This window comes from Bombyx mori, chromosome 18, assembly GCF_030269925.1.
Source record: "Bombyx mori chromosome 18, ASM3026992v2".
Taxonomy (NCBI): domain Eukaryota; kingdom Metazoa; phylum Arthropoda; class Insecta; order Lepidoptera; family Bombycidae; genus Bombyx; species Bombyx mori.
The window spans coordinates 5,627,470-5,653,620 of record NC_085124.1 but is presented as its reverse complement, the minus strand read 5'-3'; the positions used below and the strand labels follow the sequence as shown (position 1 = coordinate 5,653,620).

Genomic DNA, 26,151 nt, shown 5'->3' with positions numbered 1-26,151 from the left:
TTGACATTTGATTTTGACGTTAGTGAAAGGATCGGACCTAAAAACGTCTAAAACATAACATGTGAACAACCCAAACTGCCTACTTTAAATTTTATAAGCTAGCTTATCCATTTACTTCAATTTTAAAATTACACAATAACATGATGATATTATTAACTTCCATCAAACATTTTAATCATGTTTTATTTGTATCACAACGTATTTATTCATCAACCTACTCGTAACCTTATTTACACCGATTTTGTAAACTTTTTCAAACAATAATGAAAATAATAAACCACGTTTATGTGTAAATTGTTAATTATTTTATGGTATTATAATATTTACGGTGTTGTATGTGTATTTTGTTTGTGTATCAGTTTTTCTTGCGATTCATCTGAGATTATTCCAAATGCACAAATTCTTAACAATGAGATATTCACTAACACACTTTTGAGCTGCATCGTTTTATGGAGCAGCTAATTTAATGTCTTCTTTTTCTAAGAATTTCCTTATTTTTCTTAGGCGCGAATGGGATGGAACTAACGTTGATTGGGCCCTTTCAGCGTGATAGCGTAACGTAAATATGAAAACTAAGGAATGGAACTTTATAAAAATATGTATTTTCATCTATTGTAAACTAATTCTTCATTTAATGTCTCATCGATTTATAGATCAATTAAATCGGCAGAAAAAAATTAAACTCTTTTTTTAATGTTTTTCGATTTGTCCATTTGTGTAGTTTATATTAAAATTTTAACCCTAAAGTAAACTGATCATCTAACAATAATTAAGTAGTAGTGGTTTTTTCAACTGGAAAGGTGAAGGCTTGCCATTCGGCCTAATCTTTTTTTTATTTGTTTTATGAAAAATGATATGGAGTCAATTGATTATTAAATGACATTAATCAATTGGGGAGAAATTAAATGAAATGAGACGACATGGGATGAAATATACAATCAGTAAAATGGTGGTTATTTCCTGAGATTTTTTTAATGGCCAAAAAATATCTAGAAACGCACTCTCGATAAGCGCAGTGGTTCCAGATAGTATGGATGAATTTTGCTATGGTTAAATATAGATAGTAATACTTAGTCTGGCCATAAGTACTGTTACAATTAAAAATAAACAAAATATTACATTTGAATTTGGAATCTGTCATTTTTATATGATTGCTCATTGAGTTTTCTCATTTTGGCGCCAATACATTGTACAATATTTTGCTATATTAAAATGGAGTGGGGTGATAAAGAGAACCGAATCGCTGTGATTGCATTACACAAAGTAGGTATGGAGCCAAATGCAATTTTTAAAACTCTCCATACGCTTGGTATTAATAAAATGTTTGTGTTCCGGGCTATTAATAGGTGCAATGAGACCTCTTCTGTTTGTGACAGAAAAAGATCTGGCCGTCCACGTAGTGTTCGTACGAAAAAGGTGGTCAAAGCAGTAAGGCAAAGAATTCGAAGAAATCCTGTCCCAAAGCAAAATATTTTATCTCGGGAGATGAAGATAGCACCTAGAACCATGTCGCGTATTTTAAAAGATGACTTAAGACTTGCAGCCTATAAGAGATGTACTGGTCATTTCTTAACTGATAATTTAAAAGAGAATAGGGTGGTAAAATCGAAACAACTACTGAAGCGGTACGCAAAGGGAGGTCATAGAAAATTGAGAGAAAATCATGAGAAAATTTTTACAATTGAGCAACATTTTAACAAACAAAATGACCGTATTTATGCTCAAAGCTCTATGGAAGCTTCCCAATTAGTCGACAGAGTGCAACGTGGGCACTGTCCGACTTCAGTGATTGTTTGGTGGGGTATTAGTTGAAGGAGTGACTGAGCCATACTTTTGTGAAAAAGGTATCAAAACATCGGCACAAGTGTATCAAGATACCATTCTTGAGAAGGTAGTGAAGCCCCTTAACAACACCATGTTCAATAATCAAAAATGGTCTTTCCAGCAAGACTCGGCGCCAGGTCATAAAGCTCGATCTACGCAGTCTTTTTACGTTTCGGACTTCATCAGAGCTGAAGACTGGCCGTCGTCTAGTCCCGATCCTAATCCGCTGGATTATGATTTATGATCAGTTTTAGAGAGTACGGCTTGCTCTAAACGCCATGATAATTTGGAGTCCCTAAAACAATCCATACGATTGGCAGTAACAAATTTTCCCATGGAAAGAGTGCGTGCTTCTATTGATAACTGGCCTCAACTTTTAAAGGACTATATTGCATCCAATGGAGACCACTTCGAATAAGCTTTTTATATTTTAAATTGTTTTATATTTATGTATTAAACTAACACACTGTAAAATGATAAATGTTATTTGCAATAGAATTTTTTTTATTTTTTATTGTAACAGTATTTATGGCCAGACTAAGTATATATAGAGTAAAAATTGGAACATATACACTATCTTCGTAGATAATATCTAATTTATAGAGACTAAGTTTGACTGTTAAAAATAAAATATTGGTAATTTGGCAATACTCAAAGATACACTGTAAATAAGACGGACTTTTTGGCGGGAACACGAGGAGTGAAGTTGTGTGATTTGTTTTATTTTGTCTATTTAGTGTTTCTTCAGGTTTAAATGTGTAATAACGGTGGTTTATTAACTATTTAATATCTGTCAAAGTGCACTAATGTGGGGAAACAAAGCTGCTGGACGTAACTGCTCGAGATACTCCAAAAAGTCCTCTAAAAAAATCTCAGTAAATGACCACCATTTTACTGAGATTATATTTCATCCCATATCATCTCATCTCATTTCATTTAATTTCATCACAGTTGATTAATGTTTCAAATTAATCATCTTCATTTCATTTTACTCCTTAATGTCATTTTTCATAAAATTAAGAATATAAATTAAAATAAGACATGACTTAAAGGTCTTAGCTACCAGGTCAAAAAACCATTAAAAAAAAACATTAATTAAGACACTCGTATTTTTTAACAACTTTCACGTTGCTACACTTGCTACACATTATACCTACCTGATGCCCACAATCAAAACAATTGAAAACGATTAAAATCAAATACCGTACAGCGGATCATCTCAGTCTACGAGTTCAATTAATAATCACAGATATAATATCATTATTTTTTATACTATAACATAGATTATTAATACATAACACCATAAACAGCATTTTGCTAAATGATAGCCAGCCATGGAGTTAATAAGTACCTACAACTGGAGTGCTGTCTAATGCCGAGAAATCGGTCTCGAAAGAGAATACTTTTTGGTCGCGGTGTCCTTGTCTAATGTGGTGACCATATATAATTTAATTATAGGACAAAATTATACACATGCATCAGTTTTGAATTTACCTTAAGTAATTCTGTGTAACCCTATGTAAATACAAAACACGTGCTTGCAACCTTTTATTTATGTAAATTCAATTCTAAACATTGCTTCGTCGTCATGGTGACTTTTTTTCGACGGTTTTTTTTGGAAATTGCTGCGTTGTCGAAAATCTAGCACTGAGTTTTATTACAAACATCATTACCTCAGTTCTATTACTTAAACTTCCTCAAACTCATGTTTAACGTCCGAATACTCAACCGCGACTTAAATAATATATTATGTTGAACTTAATTACGCAATTCCTACTTTAATGTACTGGCTAAGTGGGCCGTGCAAATTAATATTTGACACACTGAGTGAGACACTGCAACACACATGGTCTGCGCGTATCGGGTGCTCTTTTCCTACATTCACATCTTCAATTGATTTAAAATTGCTTGTATTTTTACTTCTGTGCTATTTTCATGACACGTGTATATTAAGTCTACTAGTTACATTTTAGGAAATAAAACACAATGGGTAATAAAATGAAATGAACTGAAATTCATTTATTTGTTATATGTAGACAATTAAATAACTCTTAAATGACAAGTCAATACACATAACACGATACACATAGTACTTGATCTCTATTTACAAAATATTGGTTATACATATTATTATTATTAAGTTCAGTAAATTTTCTGTAGTCTTATAATATAACATTTCCTCTATTTTAAGTAAATTATTTTTTTTCAACGAAATACATAATTTATTTTAATCAATATCTAAGTGGACCATGAGTATCATTAAAATTTCGCAATTTAAATATCAATTCAATTAAAAATCGCCATTTTTCTTTAATAAATTAAAAATCACCATTTTTCTTTAATAATCTAAAATCGACTTTATATTTACAATCACTATTTCGCGACTTTTAAGTTTTTGTTTCAATACCTTAACATTTTTGGGTATTTTTTATTTCTTGCGTTTGAGTACTTGATTCTTCTTGTTTGACCTTTATATAGGACATTTTCCAGAAATTCCAACGTCATATTTACTAGAAGATCCTACTCGTTCGCTTAACGTCAGGCAAATGATATACATGCTTGCGTGCGACGCTATTCAATACAATAAAAAAAGTTCAAAAAATACCACGTGATGGCTCTTATAATATGAAAAATACATTGCAAAATTATAGTTTTCACGATTGTTTTTTCAAATTTAGTATATGACATAGATTAAGTACAATTTACAAGACAAATGATATTAAATATTATAATGAGAAAAAATATCTCACATTTTAAAAATATATGCTCACACTAGTAAAAATTTATCAATGAATCTGACTTATGGAAGGATATTCCACAAACTGGAGAGGATTCTCGCTTAAAACCACTTAAATTAAAAGTGTTCACCATGATTACACGGAAACTTTCACAATTTTCGAAAAAAAACAAGCCACAAGCTGTATCAGTGCCATTTTAACTTCGCACTACAAACGTAAATAGACGCCATTTTTCTTTTAATCCATTCATAGCTCTTTTTCGGTGATGCCAACAATTAATCTGGCTTCCCACCAAATTCAACATGAAAACCATCAGAAATCTACGTACCTACCATTAAATTTTCCATTAAACAGAGTTCTTATTAATATAGAACAATAATTTTTTTGTTAATAAGCTTTATTAATATATGATGTTCTATTAAAAATCAATATATATCATATAATCAATACTTCTTATATAATTTATTTTAATAAATTGTCATCATCAGAAACTAATTTCACCATAACTTTGTACGTTTATTTTGAACCAATTTAATTTTTGACGTTGATGGAAATTCTAAATTCTCGCAACATTTTCTAGTTAAGTTTAAGTCACATCGTTTAAATAATATGTATTTAGATATATTATTGTCATAAAATGTTTAAAATCCTGTAAAGTGGATTGATTTTAACCTTTTCGATAATTTTCAACAACACCCAAGCTACTAAAAAATCCACTAACCACTAAAAGCCATTTTTGATAACTAAGACGGGGGTCCAAATTCCGAGATTTTATGGAAAATCCTCTAAGCTAGCAACACTGCTTTTTGTTTGTAAAATGTGCGAGAGGGACACCACCACTTAATAATCATTCTCTTTTCAGACCGTTTTTCCTTACATCTTTTGCTATTTAAAAATAAACTTTAAGCCATAGAGATAAAGTATATTTTTAGTTTTTATGTCAAACGAAGTAAGCACTCCAGTTAGAATAGTAACTCTATGTAGCCAGCACAGCGCCATCTTGTGCATAGAAATCTACACCGAAGAAGTTAGTATTGTTTTTTTATTTGAGATTTCAGTATATTATGTACTTTGGGGTTTTTTTCCTTATAACGAAATGATCCTCTACATGTTATCCTTTCAGTTCGTCGTGCAATTGGCTTTATTTTTTGTGATTTAGGTACGATTTACAAGTTATTGTCTACAGAGTTGTAACTTAGAACATTATCTAAAGTCTGTACTGCTGCTTGCATTGCCAAGTTTTAGGAGTTTGAAACCAAATATGATTAAAAGTAGATTGTTTGATAATTAAATAAATTAATTAAATAGAAGCTAATAAGACCTAAAAAGGGTTTTAACTATTAATTTAATAAAATGAACAGTTTTGCTAAATAGGTATTAAAAAGTGAACGCCAGACCATAGATTATACACTTAATATATTTGAGATAGATGCGCAACTCTCATTTTTATTTTTGCTTTAGTTAGAGCCCGGGACAGCAGGCGTCGCTGCTGTCGATTATTAGTCTCCCTACCCCCCACCAGGTGGCTTTTTTTAGTAATTTTAATATTTTTTATAATTAACTCTCTTTATGAAAAAATCTTATCGTTTAGAATCGCTGAAATTCCCGGTAGTACTTATGAAATATTAAAGAACGTTTGATTGTGTTCAGCATTCTAATCGATAAGACCTTTTCATACAGAGAGAAAACAGTTTTTTTAAATAAAAAGCTGTAATTCTCTGTAAGCTATTTAATTTCCCTATATTACAAACAATTTACTGTTAAAAGATAGTATGAACGTACAATTGTATAAAATTTCGAATAACAATAACTCCTCTAGATTAATCCTACTAGAGTACTTAATAACATTAAATCGAAAGTTATCTAAAAGTTAATTAAGTCTAGATAATCAAATCATTCAATGTCACTTAAGTCATTTGTGCGAAATATAAACATGTCAGCTTTCCATTACAAACATAGTAGACAATTTGAATTAAATTTAATAAATTTGTTTCTTAACTATAGCAGTTCTTGCTTAAAGTTGATCGTGACAGATCATGACCTTGTATGAAAATATTACATCTATAAACACTACCTATGCTTCGTCATACAATAATTGTCATTTATACTAGCATTGTAGAGATAATACACACACTAAAGTGAATACTAAATTATTCTTAGCATTCTTATAAACATTTAGAAATTTAAGAAACGATTAACCCACAATCATGTTCATAACATGTGACATTTTGTTCTGCACAAACGTTTTATTACATGATTTGAAAAACAAAAAATGTTTAAAAAATGTAATGATGATTTAAAGTACTCTTAAATATTGATAGTTTGTACTTAATGACGCTTATAGTAATCTTAGACATGATTACATTAGTTATACTTTTATTCCCTATCTAAATTATTTCTATTCTGACGTTTCTGATGCTTTAGCTTTGGTAATACTAGATGAAACAAACAGCAGATTGAAAGAAAATCATCTTAAAGTTAATTACATTCATTACAAACCATTAGTTTACATTTTGTTACAAAAGAAACTGGTGTTCGTTACATGCAAATGAATTATAAACATACACATGCAAACATAAAATGTAAATTTATCTTTTAATCCAAATTAAATGTACACTAATATTACATCTAAATAATAGAAAGGGTTTCGAAAATTTTTATTGCACTCAACAGCAGACGAGCACGCAACCCGGCCCATGATAAGTGGTCACCAGTGCTTATAAACTTCAGCAGTGCAATAGGGGTTGCTGTCTATCACTTAAGTTTTAATAAATTATTAATATACTCAGTCACAAGCATATTGATTTCACATAATGAAAATGTAAGAAACATAATCATGTTTGGGCATTTTCATTTATATCTGCTCATACAGAAAACACAACTTAGCAAATATATTCCACAGTTAATCTAAATAATTGCAAATAATGCTTTTAAAGACCGTTGACTTTTGATCATTAATTAAAATCATCTTCTCGTAGAATTTACAAAAGGTTATTTACAAAAATTTATATCAGTATTTTCATATATTACTAACTTACTAATTACAACTATTCAAACGTAATACTATAACTATAAGAACTAAACAACCTATTTTAAAACAAAATTGGCATCAATTTAGTTCTTATGAACTATTTCAATTATTAATTTATCAATTATAAACATATTTAAAAAAAATTAAGATCCCTTGAGAGTTCACATTCCTTGCTGAATCAGTTTCTCTTCTGAAACGGAGAAACAAAGTATCTTAAGTATGTAACAAATATTGAAAAAATACGACCATGAAAAATTTAGTGTTAATGTAATCTTACTTACAAATTAATATATTACATAACACGTTCTGGTTCAAATATAGTGCATCAATCTTTTCATGTTTCAGACATTTTAGTGCTCCTTATAATTTTTCCATAAAATTTTGTCATTATCAAACCTTTGTCTACAAAAATAAAAACATTATTTTATATTGGGTAGAAGGATGAACGTGGTCACAGGCCACTTGGTGTAACTTAGTTATCAAACACCAGGAAACAAAACGTGAATGCCATCATCTAACTTTGGATGTGAGATCAATTGTGCTGTATTTTATTTAAACAGGAAAGCATGACTGATTGATCATTCCAAAAAACTAGTTCGGGCCCACTTGACAATAAGCATATAATACGCTGAGTTGCAAAACATAAATACTTCCACCCACTCGAGACAATTTTATTATCTGAGGTGTGTGTGTGATAGTACGAGACTTAATACCGACTATTTTGATCAAAACTTAACATATATGATAGCTAGGCAGCAGAAATAGGAAGGACCATTAGTTGGTGCTAATTCATTTAATTATATTATGAATAATAATTCTGTTAGCAAATAATATACCGGGAAAATAGTGTAAACTCACCGTTATCAAGGCATCCGAAATAGCATTTCATTTTCGATCTTCGAGGCATGCTGATTTTTAATAATAAACATTCTGTAAGAAATGAAAATAGTTACACAGGCTTACGAAACGCTAACGAAGAAAAAAGTATTGGAGCCAAGTTATGTCTAAAGAGAATTCAAAACAGAGTTTCTCAATGTCTAATATTCTCATAAAGCTAAAAGTTGCTCTAAATTAATACTACAACGTAAAATAACTCACACCAAGACCAAAAAAAAACGATTTAAAAAATTAAATCGTTACGACATTTTGAAAACTTTTTTTTTTTTTTGAGATTGTTTTACGGCCCTGGAATTTTGAAAACTTCAAAGCAGTGTTTCCACTTACGTTTTTTTTAACACATTTTACCCTAGTTTCTTTTGAATTTACCCTAAAATTTCCTAGACAACTTTCATAAATCCTTTATATAGAAAGCGTAAATAAAATACAGAAAATAAACCACAGCATATTATTTAATGTAGGTATATATAATATAAACGCCCCCAGAAGATCATAGATCTATAGGATTAGAATTTTCAAGGAAGTCGACGCATTGCTTTTATATTCTTTTGCTGCACAACCTAACACTGTTCGGTTCTAAAATTGAGCAATTGTTTGCTGGCAAAGTTGGGAACTTTCTATGAAGCAAGCCGTTCAGGGTTTCATTAGAAAGCCTGTTTCTTTTGTCAGTTGAAGTGAAACTTCCTTATCGGCGTTGGAAAAAAATTTACCGTCACATTTTTCGGTTACGCGTCACTTTTTTCCGTTACGCGCCATCTGTTTTGTATTCATGTCTATGATAATAAAATCCTTTTGTTTAAACTTTATCTAATTTAACTTTTTTGTATTCATGTCTATGATAATAAAATCCTTTTGTTTAAACTTTATCTAATTTAACTTTATTTAACCAATTTCTAGAAAGTTGCATGTAGATCATTTTTCGAAAAATAAGGCCATAAACAAGTTTCACTTCTTACGTGTGTACACTAGTACACGCACACATTTTTTTTTTTAATTTGAGAACACTGAATAATCTTTCCACCTCAGTCTTTGAAGAAGGAACTGCTAGCAAAAGTGAAATGACAATTGCAAGGTTTTCGTAAATGAAATTACCATGATAATCTTTCATGGTACATGAAGTACCTGTATATTACAATACAAGTAAGTTCTGGTGACATCAACGAAAATAGGTAAATAAAAATTTGGCGGATTATACTTATTGGGATTCTGGGGAATCCCTAAGAAAAAGCAGTGGCTTAATCTATGATTTACTTTACTAGAGGGTTACTGTTGAATCAAACCTTTATAGTTTTTATACACAACTCTGTTTTATTCTTTTACTTGTCAACTCGACTTAATGTCATTCTCTCTCCATAAAATAAAATGTTCATTGTTTTACTTTAATTATCGTTTATTTTAAAATTCACAACAGTTACTAGTATAGGCTTTGCTTTTTACCCCGAAATATCCTAAATCCTGGTATTTTTTAAATTGTCTTTATCATCCAAAATATCAGCTATTTTTCCCTAAAAAAGGGAGAATTCCCTAAAAGTGGAAGCACTGCTTCAAAGTACGCTACATTTTTTATTGAGTCAGAACTCATATCTGCCATCTAGTGAGTTTATTAGATCATTAATGCCTAAAAGTTACAAAAATGACGTCGCCACAGGAGTAAGATGACGCTAGTTGTATGTTATTTTCCTTTGTATGAGAGTTGCACCCCCCTGCGCCAGACCTTAAACACAGTACAGACGTTATGAAATGACCCAGTGAATTCAGTAGTCGTTTGTCAATTTATTGATGCGGTGGTTTGAATCACGTTTGAATTTTAGTGCGAAGTTCTTTCTTCCTTTCTTGTTATCTCTTTAGCTTTAATAGTGAAAAACAGAAATAAACTATTTCATTGCTCCGTAAACAAGTGATAATTGTATTTTTTGGGATAAATCATGGTTCTAGCAGAACGAAGTAATGATGTTCGAAACGGGAAGCGGTCAAGGGGGCCAAGCCCCAATGGTCATGGAAGTCCAGATTCAAGTTCGGATGAAGAAAATGGTATGATTCTCGGATTATCGGATGTGAATATATGCTTAACATAATTTTAAATAAAGAGTACAAAAAAAACTCGTTTGCGTGACGGGTGCTCTTCGTGTCATTTACGGCTGTGTTATAATATGGGAAGCGTTTATTGTTTATGACGCCTTTACTTATATTTGGGTACTTTAACACCTTACTACTTAAATAACTGTATGTATTAACAATATAAACTAACATATTGGTGACTGTCTTTGCTCATCTGTTTTCATGCTTTGTTTTATGCTAACCATCATCGCCTTCATGCTGCGTTCATCTCATCCGCAAATGTAACGTAAAACCAAGCAGTAGTACCGTTTGCAGCCGAAAAGATTCGGGTTGGTCGGGATTACCAAGCAGTCTGTCCAGAATTGGAACCAGTTGAAGCAAGAAGACCAGACTTAATTTCTGATAGGGCTCTGCTTGTCTGGTCGCCAACTACTGAGATAGCTGATATCAAATGTAAGTAAAGCCTTCCTTGATGATTTTAAGTGCTGTTTTTGTTTGGTGTTTTGTCAAATAGGTTTGAATTTGTTCTAGTGGATGAATATATTACAACAGCTAAAGAAAAATATGGTTATAATGGTGAACAAGCTCTTGGTATGCTCTTCTGGCACAAGCATGATCTTAATCGTGCATCATTGGATCTTGCAAACTTCACACCATTTCCTGATGAGTGGACAGTGGAGGACAAGGTGTTATTTGAACAAGCTTTTCAGTTTCATGGTAAAAGCTTTCATCGAATACGTCAAATGGTTAGTGTTCAAGTATAGTGCCAATATTAAGAAGGTGAACATTTTTTGAGCATAAAAGTAAAAATTTGTAAATTATTCACAGCTTCCAGATAAATCTATTGCATCTTTAGTCAAATACTATTATTCATGGAAGAAAACAAGAGCACGTACTTCCTTAATGGATGTTGTTGGTGAAGGGCGAAATGCTGCAAGCTCAGGGTCTGGAAAAAAAGAGTCTGGGACTACATCTGAACCTGGCGGCTCAGACAAAGAATCTGACAATGATGAAAAGGTATGTTACATCTTCTCCAGTAAAATTTTCAACATTTTAATGCTAGTTTTTGTTTATTTGCCAAATTAGGCTTGCAAGGAATAACAAGAGGAAACAATTGGTATTTCAAATATCAGAATAAGTGAATTGCTGTTTGACAAAAATATTCTAATACAAATGTGAATGTCTAAAAATGAGAATGCAGAGTAGTTGTGAATTATCATATATCATTTTAACAATCAAATCAAGCATTTTACTATAGGTAGTGCCAATGAACATAATGAAGATAGCATATTAGATACTAATTAAGATTTCTAGGTAGTGAAATACAAAGTCAGTCTGATTCTGCCATAGGTTTGGCTGACCTATGATAACCTAAGATATGATAAGTATGCTTGACAATAGTATAGATTAAATTTAATAAGTATGTGATGTCTTGGTATGACAGAAGTGGACTGTCCACCGTGGTATAGTTCGGGGAGGCAAGTATGCAGCAAGGAGTGTGGCTTTGCAGCGTGCCAGCCGAACGGGGCCCGCCACCCAGGTGGGTGTGCAGGTCCCAACCAGTCCTGCAACAATCACTAATACATTTCATGCTCAGTGTCTTCATTCTATTTTCTCTATTGTTGAGTCATGTGTCACATAAAGATTAGATGTATTCTTTTCAATGTAAATCAATTGGGATTGTTCAATTGTACTATTTTCATTGTACCAGAAAACGTTGCAAAAAAACATGTCTGAAAAACAGCAACATTTTACAGCAGCTGTTGTAAAGTATTAACAACTTACTTGTGAAGGGCAACAAGTAAAATTTTCGAAATGGGGAAAGGAAGAATGACATTACACATATTACACATATTAATATGTGTGATGTCATAAATCATGATGTAATTAACAGGGGCGTCAGATTCAATTGAAAACAATTTCTAAATAAGTATATTTTTATCTTGAGATGTCAACTGCATTACATAAAGCTGTAGATCTGTACTTATTGTCATATTTTTTTAACAGTATTTTTACCTAAATAATAAAGTCTAAAGCACATAAATAAATAATGTAATGCTGTATGTGATCGAAATATGTCAATTTTGTCTTGTAAATTTTACAATTATGTATTAGCAGCTATTATACTGGATATGTCTGTAAAATCATTAAATAATAATTTTCAACTGAAGTGATGAATATTTAAACTAAAAGTAAAAGTAAAATTTAAAGGTCAAATCTAGTGCCTTTCAAATATTTTAGCCACTAGTTTGACTTATACTAAAGGATAAAATTAAGTCAAATTTCAAAAGTTGTTAAACCAGTAAGCATTACTTCTTCAAGAAAACAAAATGCTTTCATTCCCATTGTCTGTCGATAGCATATCATTGAATCCATTAATTGTGAATATAAATATACAACCGACAACAACTTAACGGTAGAGCTGCTTAAATGTCTATGTTATGTTAGCTTTTAGTTACTTAGCGAATAAATTATACCTGTTTTGCCTACATCATTGCTTATTCTTAAAGTTTACCAAGTGCTCTGCATTTTTCTCTAAATAATTATTTACATTAAAAAAAGGTTCTTCAAAGCCACTTATAAAACCTCCAGTTTTATTATGAAAATTAACTTAGAAAGGATAGCTTTGTCAAGCAAATGTTTTTTTTGTGCTTTTTTCGTTTTCCTTAATTCTAGTTCACAATTGATTTTATGATTAAAACTACTTTTAAAGCTAAAACCAGAACTCATGTCGCTCAGAACGCTTCTACTTATTCTTATATGGATCCCTTAGTCCCCTTATACGACACGCACGGGTTAGATGACTGGTGTCCCACCACACCTTTCAGCCAAACTGATATATATTGTCATCAACCCGTGTAGGCTCACAATAAGCTCCACGACCTAGATTGACTTCTACCAAAATGAATTACCAAATGGTTTTTGTCGTGTAAGATTCATGTGACTCTCCGTAAAAGTAGTTTTAATACCGTCTGCGAATCGAAAAAACCTGAGTATAAGTTGTTGTTTCATGATTAGTAGGATTCAGAATACCTATGATGTAATTGAGACGTGTGGTGTTGTTGTATTTTGTATTTGTGTAAACCTTACTCCTTCCCTGTTACCTTTTGCTCCCGCATGCTTCCTTTAACAGCCCCAGATGAGACGGTATTGGTATTATAATCTAATGTGTGCAGATAGATTCATATAATATTCTAACGGGTTTTTAAAAGAAGTGTGTGAGATAATGTTTGTGTATTGTCCATCGTTACATAGATTAGTTATTAACTGGATGTGGCAGAGGCAAGAATGTAAAGTGTATATTGGGGTTTAGGGCGAGGGCGGCGGCGAGGGCGCGGGCAAGTGGTGCTCCGTGTGCGGCATTCAGTGCACTCACACCACGCCGCACAACTCCCACAAGTTATGTCAGGCATGCCTCGTGCACGCCAGGTCGGTAACATGACTTTCTTTAACTCCATACCGTACAATGACACTTGCATGTAACGTTTGAGAGAGAAATGAAATTGTTTGTTTGAATGTTGCCGTCGTGTTGTGATGTGACAGACGCACGGGAACGATGAGACCATTGTGCGGGCCCTCGGGCAGACGCGGTCCCGGCTCAAAGCAACAGCGGTTCAAACATCGGCTACCTCGCGGCATTTACATCAATCACGATGATCTCGTCGCGATGGCGACCGGTCCTCAACCTGGTGAACTTCCGCAGCCCGGGCTTATCAATCAGGGCGAAGCCATACTCAAATCAATGGACAGAGAAATTATATCTTTAAAAAGACAAGTAAGACCGTATCTCGCCATACCTCGCTACCTAGCCTCCTTAGAAACATTCTCATCTTATGTTAACACTATTTTTAATCAAAATAAGTCCTTTGTTTTTTTAGGAGGTCGTGTGACGTAACGTGAGAAAGCGCACTTTGTATAGGTTTAGACTTGATTTGTAGATTAAAATGCTAATCGTCTAAAAAGTAAGTCTAGTTTAGGTGATCATTTATATGAAATTATTCTGCACACATTAGTTATATTTGTTAGAAATTGGCTTTTACAAAACCGAGCCCATGTCCGCCTTGCTTCATTAGTTGGGCTGGTCCAGTTAGATCCCGACATAGATCTTAGATGCATAATCGATATCGAAACCAATGGAAATATTAAGAAATTAAATTCGTTTTTTTCATTATTTTCTATCTAAAGGTACAACAAAACAAGCAGCAATTGAGCGCCATGAAACGCAAAGTTGGCGATACTGGAGTGGAGGATTACCGTCCTGGCGAGCCTCCTGCCAAGATAAATTCACGTTGGACAAATGACGAATTACTCATGGCCGTTACTGCAGTAAGAAAGTACGGTAAGGAACTTATCTTGGAGAACTCCCTTTGCTGTGGCGGTAACAAAATAAATTTTGTACGTGACAAATAAGTCTTTCATATGAAATCAAAAATGCTGTGCAAAATTCAGAGTCGGGAAAACGAGCTCACAGTCCACCGAGTGTTAAGTTATCACCGGAGCCGATAGACATAAACCTGAGTGTCGCCACACCCATCTTGAAACACGATATTGAAGTCTAATTTGTTTTGAATTCGCTAAGTAAACTAAACTAAATTCGTGCTTTTCAATTTGAAGACTGAAACGGCAGTTTCAGTCTTGCTCACGATTGCTCGTTGTACGATTGTTTCACGACAGAAATAAGTATAATGGACCCATTAATACGATCGCAGTACCATGCAGGAGCCAGTCATCGTCAACGCCCTAGACGCGTCCTTACGGATCCATCAGATCCAATAACCTTTGCCTTAGACGCCTTCAGCTCTAACACTAGGAGCAGGCTTAGGGACCTCGGTAACCGTACTCGTCGAATTCGACACAGGGATCGACGTGCAACCTAACCCATGCATCAGCTCGCTGAGTTTCTCCCCGGATCTTCTCAACGGGTCACGATTCCGATCCGGTAGTAGATTCATTCGCGAAGCAGTTGCTCATGAGTTGTTAGGTCTCCTTCGGAGGCACTCGGGTAGCTGTTAGCAAATCCCACCCCTCCTGGCTTAGCCTCTGCTCGCCCACCTGTCCTGGTGGAACTGGAAGGGCCTCCGAGCCACCAGTAATCCTACAAGAACGTTACGTTGTATATGAACGTGTTGAACGTTGTATATACTGCGAGAACGTTGCTGTCTATTTTCGTGTGATTCCTTTAGTCGCCCCATTACGTAGAGGCGGCTTTACGTATGGTGCAGACTCCGTTGGCACTTTCCAACGAATCTATTAAATTCGTATTCCATACTAGACGGCGCTAGGGTAGTGATTGCACACGGGCGTTAAATATGCTAGAGACGTCTTTGTCTGTGCGACTACCTACATTGCTTAGTCACTAGTAAAATTTTCCCGGTCACTGTACTTGCGACGGTGGGCTCGATGAGTAAATAAACCCATAGGCACAGTCCACTGAGTTTCTCGCCGGATCTTCTCAGTGGAAGCGAAGCACTGCTCTTGCTAGGGCTAGTGTTAGCAACACTTCCGGTTTGAGCCCCGTGAGCTCATCTACACGTCAAGGCGAAGCTGAAATAGCCTCTCAAGACTTTCAGAATAGGTAGGAATTTATATAAAATTGACTAAATGTACTACAGGAAGGGACTTCCAAGCCATCGCCGAGACCCTTGGGACCAAGACCGAAGCGCACGTGCGGTCATTCTTCATTTCATACCGACGTCGATACAACCTGGATGCGGTCGTACGCGAACACGAGGCGGAGCGTGGGAACACTCATCACATTCAAGCTGGTAAATATATATTTTTTTTAATAGCTTAGGTGGGTGGACGAGCTCATAGCCCACTTGGTGTTAAGTGGTTACTGGAGTGGATACAAGTTCTAAGGTCTCAAGTATAGTTACAAAGGCTGCCCCGCCCTTCAAACCGAAACGCATTACTGTTTCACGGCAGAAATAGGCAGGGTGGTGGTACCTACCCGCGCGGACTCACAAGAAGTCCTACCACCAGTAAATAACGCTCGGAACAATATGAATCTCAATTCTAAACTAGAACTTAGTTTTGAACTAATCGATTCCTACAGTTAAACCTGTAGACATTATACGAGACACGATGTCTACGTATCGGTTGTAGTACCGTATTGAGAAGTCGGCGTGGCCCAAAGGATAAGACGTCCAGTGCATTCGTATGTAGCGATGCAACGGTGTTCGTATCCCGCAGGCGGGTACCAATTTTTCTAATGAAATACGTACTTAACAAATGTTCACGATTGACTCCCACAGTGAAGGAATAACATCGTGTAATAAAAATCAAACCCGAAAAAATATAATTTGCGTAATTACTGGTGGTAGGACATCTTGTGAGTCCGCATGGGTAGGTACCAACACCTCGCCTATTTCTGCCGTGAAGCAGTAATGCGTTTCGGTTTGAAGGGTGGGGCAGCCGTTGTAACTATACTGAGACCTTGGAACTTATATCTCAAGGTGGGTGGCGGATTTAGGTTGAAGATGTCTATGGGCTCTAGTAACCACTTTACTCCAAGTGGGCTGTGAGCTCGTCCACCCATCTAAGCAATAAAAATAGTTCAGGCATTCATACATTCCATGAGAAGTGGAATGTGTAAATTTTAATAGGGACAATATGTTAATTTACATTAAAATTGTATGATACAAAATCGGTTCTTAGTGAATTCATAGAACTGTAGTAAGTAGAATATAATACATTACGGTGTCCCAAATCATTTTGGGCAAAACAACCCCTTTACAAAATGAACTGACACCTCAGATCCCCATAAGTAAATTAATTTTATCACTGATACAAAACACTGCAGTTGGTTGAGTGAACCTCTCTCATCAAAATTCAACAAAATAAATAGATATGAAATTCTGTAAATATGATAAAAGTAAATATACAACAATGATACCTTCTACTAAAACGTTAGTTATTCTTATAATAACAAGTAACATAATCACACTACGACTGGTGAGCGAGTAGTGTCATTTGTGTATTTCATATTTCTCACAATTCACTGCGAAATGTAGCCATTTTCCTCTAATAAACTATTAATATCGTCATGAATTTATTAAGTTGAAATCAAGTTATTTGTTAAGTGAATTTATTAATGTATTCCTTTGAATACTGTTTAAACTACTATATGTGTATGTGCATATATCTATATATATACATAATTGTATGTATATAATATGGTATGTATGTGGTAGAGTTAACATTTTCATTTACATTTTGACATTCAACAAGTGTGTTTTTGATGACATCCAAGTTGAAATAAATGATTTTGAATTGGAATTGTATGTATTTGTAATTTAATATAAATTTCATTGCACCTACCCTTATTTACTCTGCACTATCTTGGTTGACTGCTAGAGAATACGTTAGGCATTAAGTTCGCCAATGTAAATTTTACATGAAGTGTTATGAATAAATAAAAAATGATAATAATATTGCTTATCGTCGCTGTCAAACCAAAATCTGCTATGTGCAAAAACTCAATTTTGAATTAACGAGTAAAAACCATTTTCGTATAAAATTTTATATGAAAGAGAATTTTTAAGAAACTAACAAATGAAAGCTATACATAACTATTAAAGCTATAGATAGACACATAACCGTTTTTTTTTATACCGTAGATAAGGCTGTGAACTATACGAAAAGGTCAAAATGTAAAAATCTCAAAAAGTGAACATAGCAGTTTTTTTAAGGGATTTTATGACTGCTTAACTAACTAACTAAGACCTTTAGTCATGTTTTATTTTAATTTATATTCTTATTTTTATGAAAAATATGGATAGTATGGAGTGAAATGAAATGAAGATGATTAATTTGAGAAATTAATCAACTGGGATGAAATGAAACGAAATGAGATGAGACGATATAGGATGAAATATAATCTCAGTAAAATGGTAGTTATTTACTGAAATTTTTTCAATGGACTTTTTGGAGGACCTCGAGAAGTTACGTCCAGCGCCTTTGTTTCATTTTCCCACATTTGTGCACTTTCACAGATAATAAACCACCGTTATTACACATTTAAACCTGAAGAAACACTAAATAGACAAAATAAAACAAATCACACAACATCGCTTCTCGCGTTCCCGCCAAAAAATCTATAGCAGTATTTGGTTTGACAACGACGTTATGTCATATTTGTGTGGCAGGTACAACAAGCACCGAGTCTGCGGACACAGCCGACAGCTCCAACGCTAAGAACGGCACGGCGTCACCGACGACTTCTAAAGACGAGAAAGTAAGTAAAGTTCGCCTTAAAGATGTCAATGTGACACATACAAAGAAGCCGAAACTAAGGTACTTAGTTAAAAACATAGTCCTGAAGCTAAGATTGACTGTGCTCTAAACGCAGCCTACAGATGCGTCAGACACGTTAAGATAAACCACAAATAGGTTATCTAAAACTTTTAGAGAGCGACTTTTTGGTGACGTAATTTGAGGAGCATCTACCTTCAGTTTTGGGACATTGATTTAGAAGCATCTACCTTCGTTTTTGGGACATTGATTTAGAAGCATCTACCTTCGTTTTTGGGACATTGATTTAGAAGCATCTACCTTCGTTTTTGGGACATTGATTTAGAAGCATCTACCTTCGTTTTTGGAACATTGATTTAAAAGCATCTACCTTCGTTTTTGGAACATTGATTTAGAAGCATCTACCTTCGTTTTTGGAACATTGGTTTAGAAGCATCTACCTTTGTTTTTGGAACATTGGTTTAGAAGCATCTACCTACATTTTTGGAACATTGCTTTATAACTGTGCTTTTATTGTTATGTTATGATAGGTGTGATCAGTGAGGTATTCGTTTTTGAGCCAGAACATAGTTCCTTGTAAATGTCTGCGCAATAAAAGAGTCCTTTGGTTTCTTAATATCGACTAACTCACAAAAGTAAAACCAATATATTTAGACACTAACTGCATGTGGGGATCTACTGTGTACAGTATTTATGGTCACTAACCATCTTTTTCTCCAGCTTATCCCACTAGGTGAGATCGGCACAGCTAATTTTTCTTTCCAATTCTCTTCTATCAGCCGTCATCCATGTCTTCTTCGATCGACCTCTTCTTCCTCTACCATACCTATGGCCACTAACCACTGGAACTATCGACCAAAAGCTCATCATAAATATTAACATTTCAGACAGAGGTGGATAGCGAAGGAGTGGCTCTGGGTGCTTCGGCTGAACAGGGCGGTCCTCCCACGACTCCGCCCAAACACAAACCATCCAAGTGATCAGCGCCCACCACCACTTTTCCACTACGCGTGAGGAAATGACAATTTCCTAATGGCCTTAACGGTCAGAATGATTAAACGTAAAAGACAGAAAAGTGAAACAATTTATAAATTTTTATGAACATTCAAAAATTCCGCTTTGAACAAAAAAAAAAGGTTTAACTTAATATTTATTTACCGTTTTATTTGATTTTAATACAAAAGTGGAGTGTTTTTTTTCAATAACATCACTCAATGTAGAATTTGGAAAATTCATCCAAAATAATACATTAGGATTTGTTTAAATAAGAATGGGAATGATAATCATTTTGTGACCATTTGACCAAATGTCTAATGGTCACAAAATGATTGAAACACAAATGGTCATTAATATTCCTAATATTACTGAAATTTACAGTAATAATATGTTTTACTGTGACTTTAATGCAATGTTAAAGTCTAAATGGGTATAATCATTCCTATTACAGTTTTGGAACCACAATGGAGAAAGACTAATCTTATTCTTATCATGGTCATATTGTAAACAACATTTAATAGTTTTTATTTAGGAAATGCAAGTAACTAGATGTTACTATGTAAATTTTCAAAAAAAATATCTATATAACAATTGAAAATAATTTAAAGATTTTAAACAACTATATGTAAAAGTGGTTTATTGAAATTCAATACATGTACATGTATGTTCTAATATAATATGTATGATTATAGAGACGGTCATTCGTGTGACTGTATTAGCTTTCCGTTCGAATTAAGTATAAAAATAATAATAATAATGCTTTCCATTATCTAGTGCCTAATTCATAATTTTAAGTATGTCATCATCTCAATAAGCAATAAATTGTGATAGCGTACAGAGTAGAATTAATATGAATGTCGGTTGCGCGAGTAAACACCGTTATTATCGGAGGACATTGACGCAATAAGCAATTTCCATAATGTGGTAAATAACAAAACGATAATGTATACTGATTGGAAATCGATGGACTTGTAAATATTCGCTTTTAAATTAAGATTTTTACTAAATATCCATAATTGTTGGTAGGTTTTTGAAATAGTAATGAACAGTTCAGCAAGATGATAATATATTAAAGGGGTTTTCCCGAGATGCGGTTGGTGCTGGATTGACATGTTTTTACCAATTTTTACATTTATAGCTACAACGAATAATAGGTATGTATATTACCTATTTTGTTATCATAACAAAAAAAAAAGAAAAACACTGCATCTAGTTTAAACATCAGCAATAACTTGTAATTATTATATTAGGATTCACTGACATTATTTTTTACTCGTTTAATATACTTGCATGCTTTCCTCTGATATAGAGTTATGTTAACATTAGAAAATAATTGATTTTCTGCTCTTTTTGGCGGTACAATGTAAGTATTTATTATATTAATTGATTATTAGACGAAATCAACTTTAGCTAATACTTTAATGTATCTTAGTGTGTAAGTACTTGTATATTTTCAAAAATTGTGTCTTTGAATAAATAGGCTTTTATCACATATAATCTATAAATTTAGATTCAAACAAAACTGCATTTACCTCGAATTAAATCAGAATATATGTTAAATAAAAGTATGATGATAGATATTCTTATATATTTACAAACATAAAAGTGTTATAACTTCAAAAATTATAGCGTGAAAACAGATTCCTGTAATATTAGATTAGAATCAAATAGATAAAATATTTTTGTACTCAGCTCTCATAGAAAACAGTGTGATTTTAGGAAAATGTTTAAGTTTACAGTTACAATATTTTGTTTTTAATAAGATTAGTGGTATTTTATTATGATTAGTTAAGGTATTTAGTGTTTTCGTCTCTAGCGTAATCTACTAGTTCATTAGCATCACGGATAAAATGATTTTAAATAATAAAACGGGCCCCAACTTCTGTTACCGATGTTTTAAGGTTTTGTTAGACTATTTTAGGTTTATCTCGTAATTCCATTATAATTTGCATAATTACTGGTGGTAGGACCTCTTGTGAGTCCGCGCGGGTGGGTACCACTACCCTTCCTATTTCTGCCGTTAAGCAGTAACGCGGTTCGGTTTGAAGGGTGGGGCAGCCGTTGTACTGTTAAAACTGAGACCTTAGTATTCATGTCTTGAGGTGGGTGGCGGTATTTACGTTGTAAATGTTTATGGACTCTCCTGTTACCACCTAACAACACTACTCTACTAATCAAAGCTACAAAAAAAATTAAAACGAAAAGTTTTCTGTAAATTCAAAATAAAAATTTATAAGTTTGAGTTTTTCCGTAATTTTAGAATTATCTAACGCAAAAAGAAAAAGAAAATAAATTCGAACTATCTGCCAGATGTTATAATCTTTATACTGTTCTTTTATAAATTTGTTGTCGGACAAGTTTATGAAAATAATTAACTACTCAAAATTATGTCGTTGTTAGGTCTTGCTTCTGAGTTTACGTACATATTATTATGTAGTCCGTCCTCTCGTGTCGTCACATATGGGTACGTCACAGCTGAACATCACGCGAGATACATCGGAGTGTTTAATTCACTCTGTACATTTAGAAAACGGTGAATCGTTCTGTTTAAACTGTGCATGATATTGTAGCTTGTAAATTTTGGCCTCTAATGACGTCACACGTGGTCAAGTTGCGCTCGACAGCGATTCGTAAAGTTTACGTGGCAATTTTTAATAACGACAACTGTCCGGTTTCGGTACGTGTAGTTAATTTTAAAATTATGTAAATCCATATTAACACGTTGAACGCCACATGAAACAAATAATAGTTTTAAAAAACTAACAAAATACACTTTTATAGAAAATCCAACTAAAAAATAGAAAATAAATTTTAATAAATTTGAATTAAAAATAGTGTAAGAAAAAATGATTTTATTATAAAAAAGCTTGGCGTGCATGGTATCAGTAGCTATAAATATTTTATGAACAGATATGAGTAGAAGGGTTATTTTGATAATTTATCCTGAAAAGCACTCCACGCTTTTTTAGAATAAAATCATTTTTTCTTACACTATTTTTAATGCAAATTTATTTTATATTTTTTGGATTTTCTATAAAAACGTATGTTGTTAGTTTTTTTAAACTATTATTTATTTTTCATTTTTTAGTTGAATTTAAATTTTTTATTTTATTTTTTAATATTGAATTGTCATCGGTCCTTAATAAGTATACCAAATTTCGAGTTAATCCGACGATTTGAAGGGGGTCAAAATCATGTTCAAAGATTCCGTTACAAACATACATACATACTGTCTGAAGCTAATAAAAACGTATTAAAATCGAGTATTCTCATACAGGCTACGGTGCTCACGGGTGAGCCTTATCTTACTGAACCGCTCGGGCCATGAGGGTCACTCGTGAGCCGCGTGGCCCTTGAGCCGAAGCGAACGGCGTGGTTTTCAAATCCAATAGAAAATGGTAGTTTTTATCAAAATTATAATAATTAATTTAATAATTTATTTATTAACCTTGAAAACATGTACATATAACTGTTTGCTAAAAACTCTCCACACTAGGCACTGCCTATATATAGCCTTTTATAATATCTTAAAAACTAGACGGTAAAAGTCGCAAATTTTTATCTGCCGTGCTAATTCAAAATTCAAAATCATTTATTTCAACTTAGATGTCAGTATGACACACTTGTTGAATGTCAAAATACAAATAACAATGTTAACTCTACCACCAGTTCCAAAAAAAGCCACAGTCCTGAGAAGAACCGGCGAAACAAACTCAGCGGGCTTTTTTTTTGTTTTTTCTCAAATATTTTCTTTTTTTTAAATAAATAGAAATATTCACAATAAAAGAAAAAACAAGTCAAAAAATACAATTAAAATAATAATAATAATAATGAAAAATGAAAAGGCCAGGAGCGAGCGTCTCATTCCCCCCACGTAGTGCCATCTAGTAAATAATCCTTAACTTTATAATATGCCTTGTTGCACAATCGTTCCTTGACAGTTTTCTTGAATCTATGAACAGGTAGTAATTGAACGCATAAAAATTATTATCGCATTATTATCGCAAATTATCGCATTTTATAAATTTTAGAATGAAAATCTCAATTTGATGAAAATTACTGATTCCCTGATTGAGGCTTGGCCCGAATGGTATAGTACGCCAGGCCCACCGGTGGACAGGATGGCGTTCAACGTGTTAATATCATAAATATTAAAGTAACCCTGTCTGTTACTTTGTCATGTGCAAAGCACAATGGATTTTAACGAAATTCGTTATAGAAATAATTTGAATTCTGGGGAAGAACATAAGGCTTCCTTAGGCCCATTATTAAGACGCGTTTCTGTACACGCGGCTTTGAGTGTTATCCACGAGTGCGGAAAGGTAGGTAATCTATGATATTCGATAAAAATAGTGATTGATTGGTTTTGCATAAAATACTTCCTACATTTTGTTATAACTGTCTGTTTGCCTACTGTGAATGGATAATGTGCCAGGAGCGAGTTATAGTTCTTCTGAAAATAATGTAGGTATAGAAGAACTTAGGGTCGACGGTCCGCCTAATATTGCCGCGGGCAATAATTTTTATGTACCTTTTATTTTTACGTAATTATTATCCGAAAATTACGATCGAGTATTCTCTCAGGGAATGATGATAACCTTGAGGAATTTACGAACACTGAATCTTAAGTTTTTTTTTGGATTTTCACAAGAAAGCGTGTGGAGGAACTTTCCCCAAGTACCCCAAACGAATATACTGCATCAATGTTAACGGAAAACAACACTCATTCGGTATAACAAGCTTGCTTTGTTTTAGACATGAATCCCTAATCAAAATTCAAGGTTTGTGCAAACGTTAATAGTAAGGCACTAAGACATGTGATACTCCGGTTACCGAAGTTGGTTACACAGTTAAAATGGGTAACTTTTGATTCTTTTGAGTTAATCATTTCGATAAATAAAAGTGTAGAATATATAAATACTCAAAATACAAATGTGCACAAGCGGCTTGGCTACACTCTCGGCGAGCTATTCCGACTACGATGCAAAAAAAAACAATGTAAAAATATAGTGGATCTTTTAATACCTAAAGGATCGGAAGTTATTTAGATTACTTGAGAGCATTTGCAAAGTAATAACAGAATGACTAATAAAAAAGCCTTAATAGTAATAATACAATTAATATAAATATTTCCATAAATCACCCATTGCTAATAACATAACGAACACGACTGATAAATAATATTTAGGTTACCGAATGTCTTTTCTTTATTGTTTTTATTCAATGCGTATAATTCGATACATAAAGTTAATTGTATGGGCTTAGTTCATTTACAAGACTTTCTTTATTTTCCATTCATTATCTCAAATAAGTTGTAGTAAATAAATCCAAAATGATGAAGGATTCGGTCCAGTTTAAAATAGAGTTCCTGGGTGAGTGAAAAATAAAAAAAAATTAGGTAAAGGATAAATGAATAAAAACAGGCGATTGTTGTTAATTCAACACAATATTAATTTTTTCGTTCATATACCTAAAGAAGCACTATCTTGATCTTTTTGTAATCAGTCCAAAGAGGTCCAGAGAATAAGGTCATCTTATTTATTGATGCTGCCTGTAGCTTGTAGTCTTATAAATTACAAATTATTTATTAGGAGTATTGTGTTCTGTATATTAAGTATGATAATCGGTTAATGAAATTATTAATTTATGATTAAGTTAAGACTCAATTATTTCTTTCTTATTAAAAATGTTTCTTTTCTTATTAACTAACACGGCTGCGGTTTTTACAAATAGTGGTTTAAGTAATATTTCCGAATATTAATAAGTACGTTTTGAGTTGAAGAATTATCAATAAAGAGATAGGTACGAATATTAATTGTGTTTTATTTTTATTTTAGATGCTATGTCATGTACATTGTTTTATCTTAGTTTACTTGTGATCGCACGCACAAACTGTACCAAATATGAATCCACACTTAATAAAAAATTAAACATAATTATTATTACATATCCAAGCAATTTGCATTACATATACTCTGGTTATCCGAAAAACCATACGACACATACATACATATTTATTTTGTAATATACGATAATATTATAAGTTTTGTAATATTATAAGTTTTATAATATTATAAGTACTGGAGGTAGGGCGTCTTGTGAACCCGCATGTGTGGATACCACCAACTTGCCTGTTTCTCCTGGTTTTTTTTTACGAACGGTTATGAATATGCTAACCATATCGACAAATAACATTATAACTACGAGAAAAATAAAATTGCAAATAAAAACTTGCAAAAAACAATAAATATAAGAAATGATAATAATAATAATAATAATAATAAAAGAAATAATAATAATAATAAAAAAATAGGGAAATGTTCAATCAAAGTCAAATGTGGTTGGTCTACAGCT

General features: G+C 33.1%; 1 protein-coding gene and 1 long non-coding RNA gene across 5 annotated transcripts; one reads left to right on the top strand and one right to left on the bottom strand.

Moving 5' to 3' along the window:
- Window positions 1-6,276: 6,276 nt before the first annotated feature.
- LOC134200552 (uncharacterized) lies at window positions 6,277-9,459 on the bottom strand. The gene is made up of 4 exons (XR_009975520.1): window positions 8,692-9,459; window positions 8,452-8,523; window positions 7,875-7,995; window positions 6,277-7,783 (listed from the first exon to the last, which is right to left on the bottom strand). It is a non-coding gene; the product is annotated as an uncharacterized LOC134200552 (long non-coding RNA).
- Window positions 9,460-10,212: 753 nt separating this feature from the next.
- LOC101740926 (REST corepressor 1) lies at window positions 10,213-25,608 on the top strand. 4 transcript variants are annotated; one of them, XM_038017263.2, is made up of 11 exons: window positions 10,213-10,521; window positions 10,849-11,001; window positions 11,080-11,294; window positions 11,377-11,565; window positions 11,993-12,088; window positions 13,862-13,977; window positions 14,092-14,323; window positions 14,734-14,887; window positions 16,161-16,313; window positions 18,696-18,784; window positions 19,689-25,608. In XM_038017263.2, exons 1-11 carry the CDS (start codon window positions 10,416-10,418, stop codon window positions 19,779-19,781), a joined length of 1,596 nt encoding a protein of 531 aa, XP_037873191.1. In that variant the 5' UTR covers window positions 10,213-10,415; the 3' UTR covers window positions 19,782-25,608. The 4 variants fall into 4 exon arrangements, with proteins under 4 accessions (XP_037873191.1, XP_012547681.1, XP_037873192.1 ...); XM_038017264.2 differs by having other exon boundaries at window positions 10,218-10,521; window positions 10,864-11,001; XM_012692227.4 differs by lacking the exon at window positions 11,993-12,088.
- Window positions 25,609-26,151: the final 543 nt, after the last annotated feature.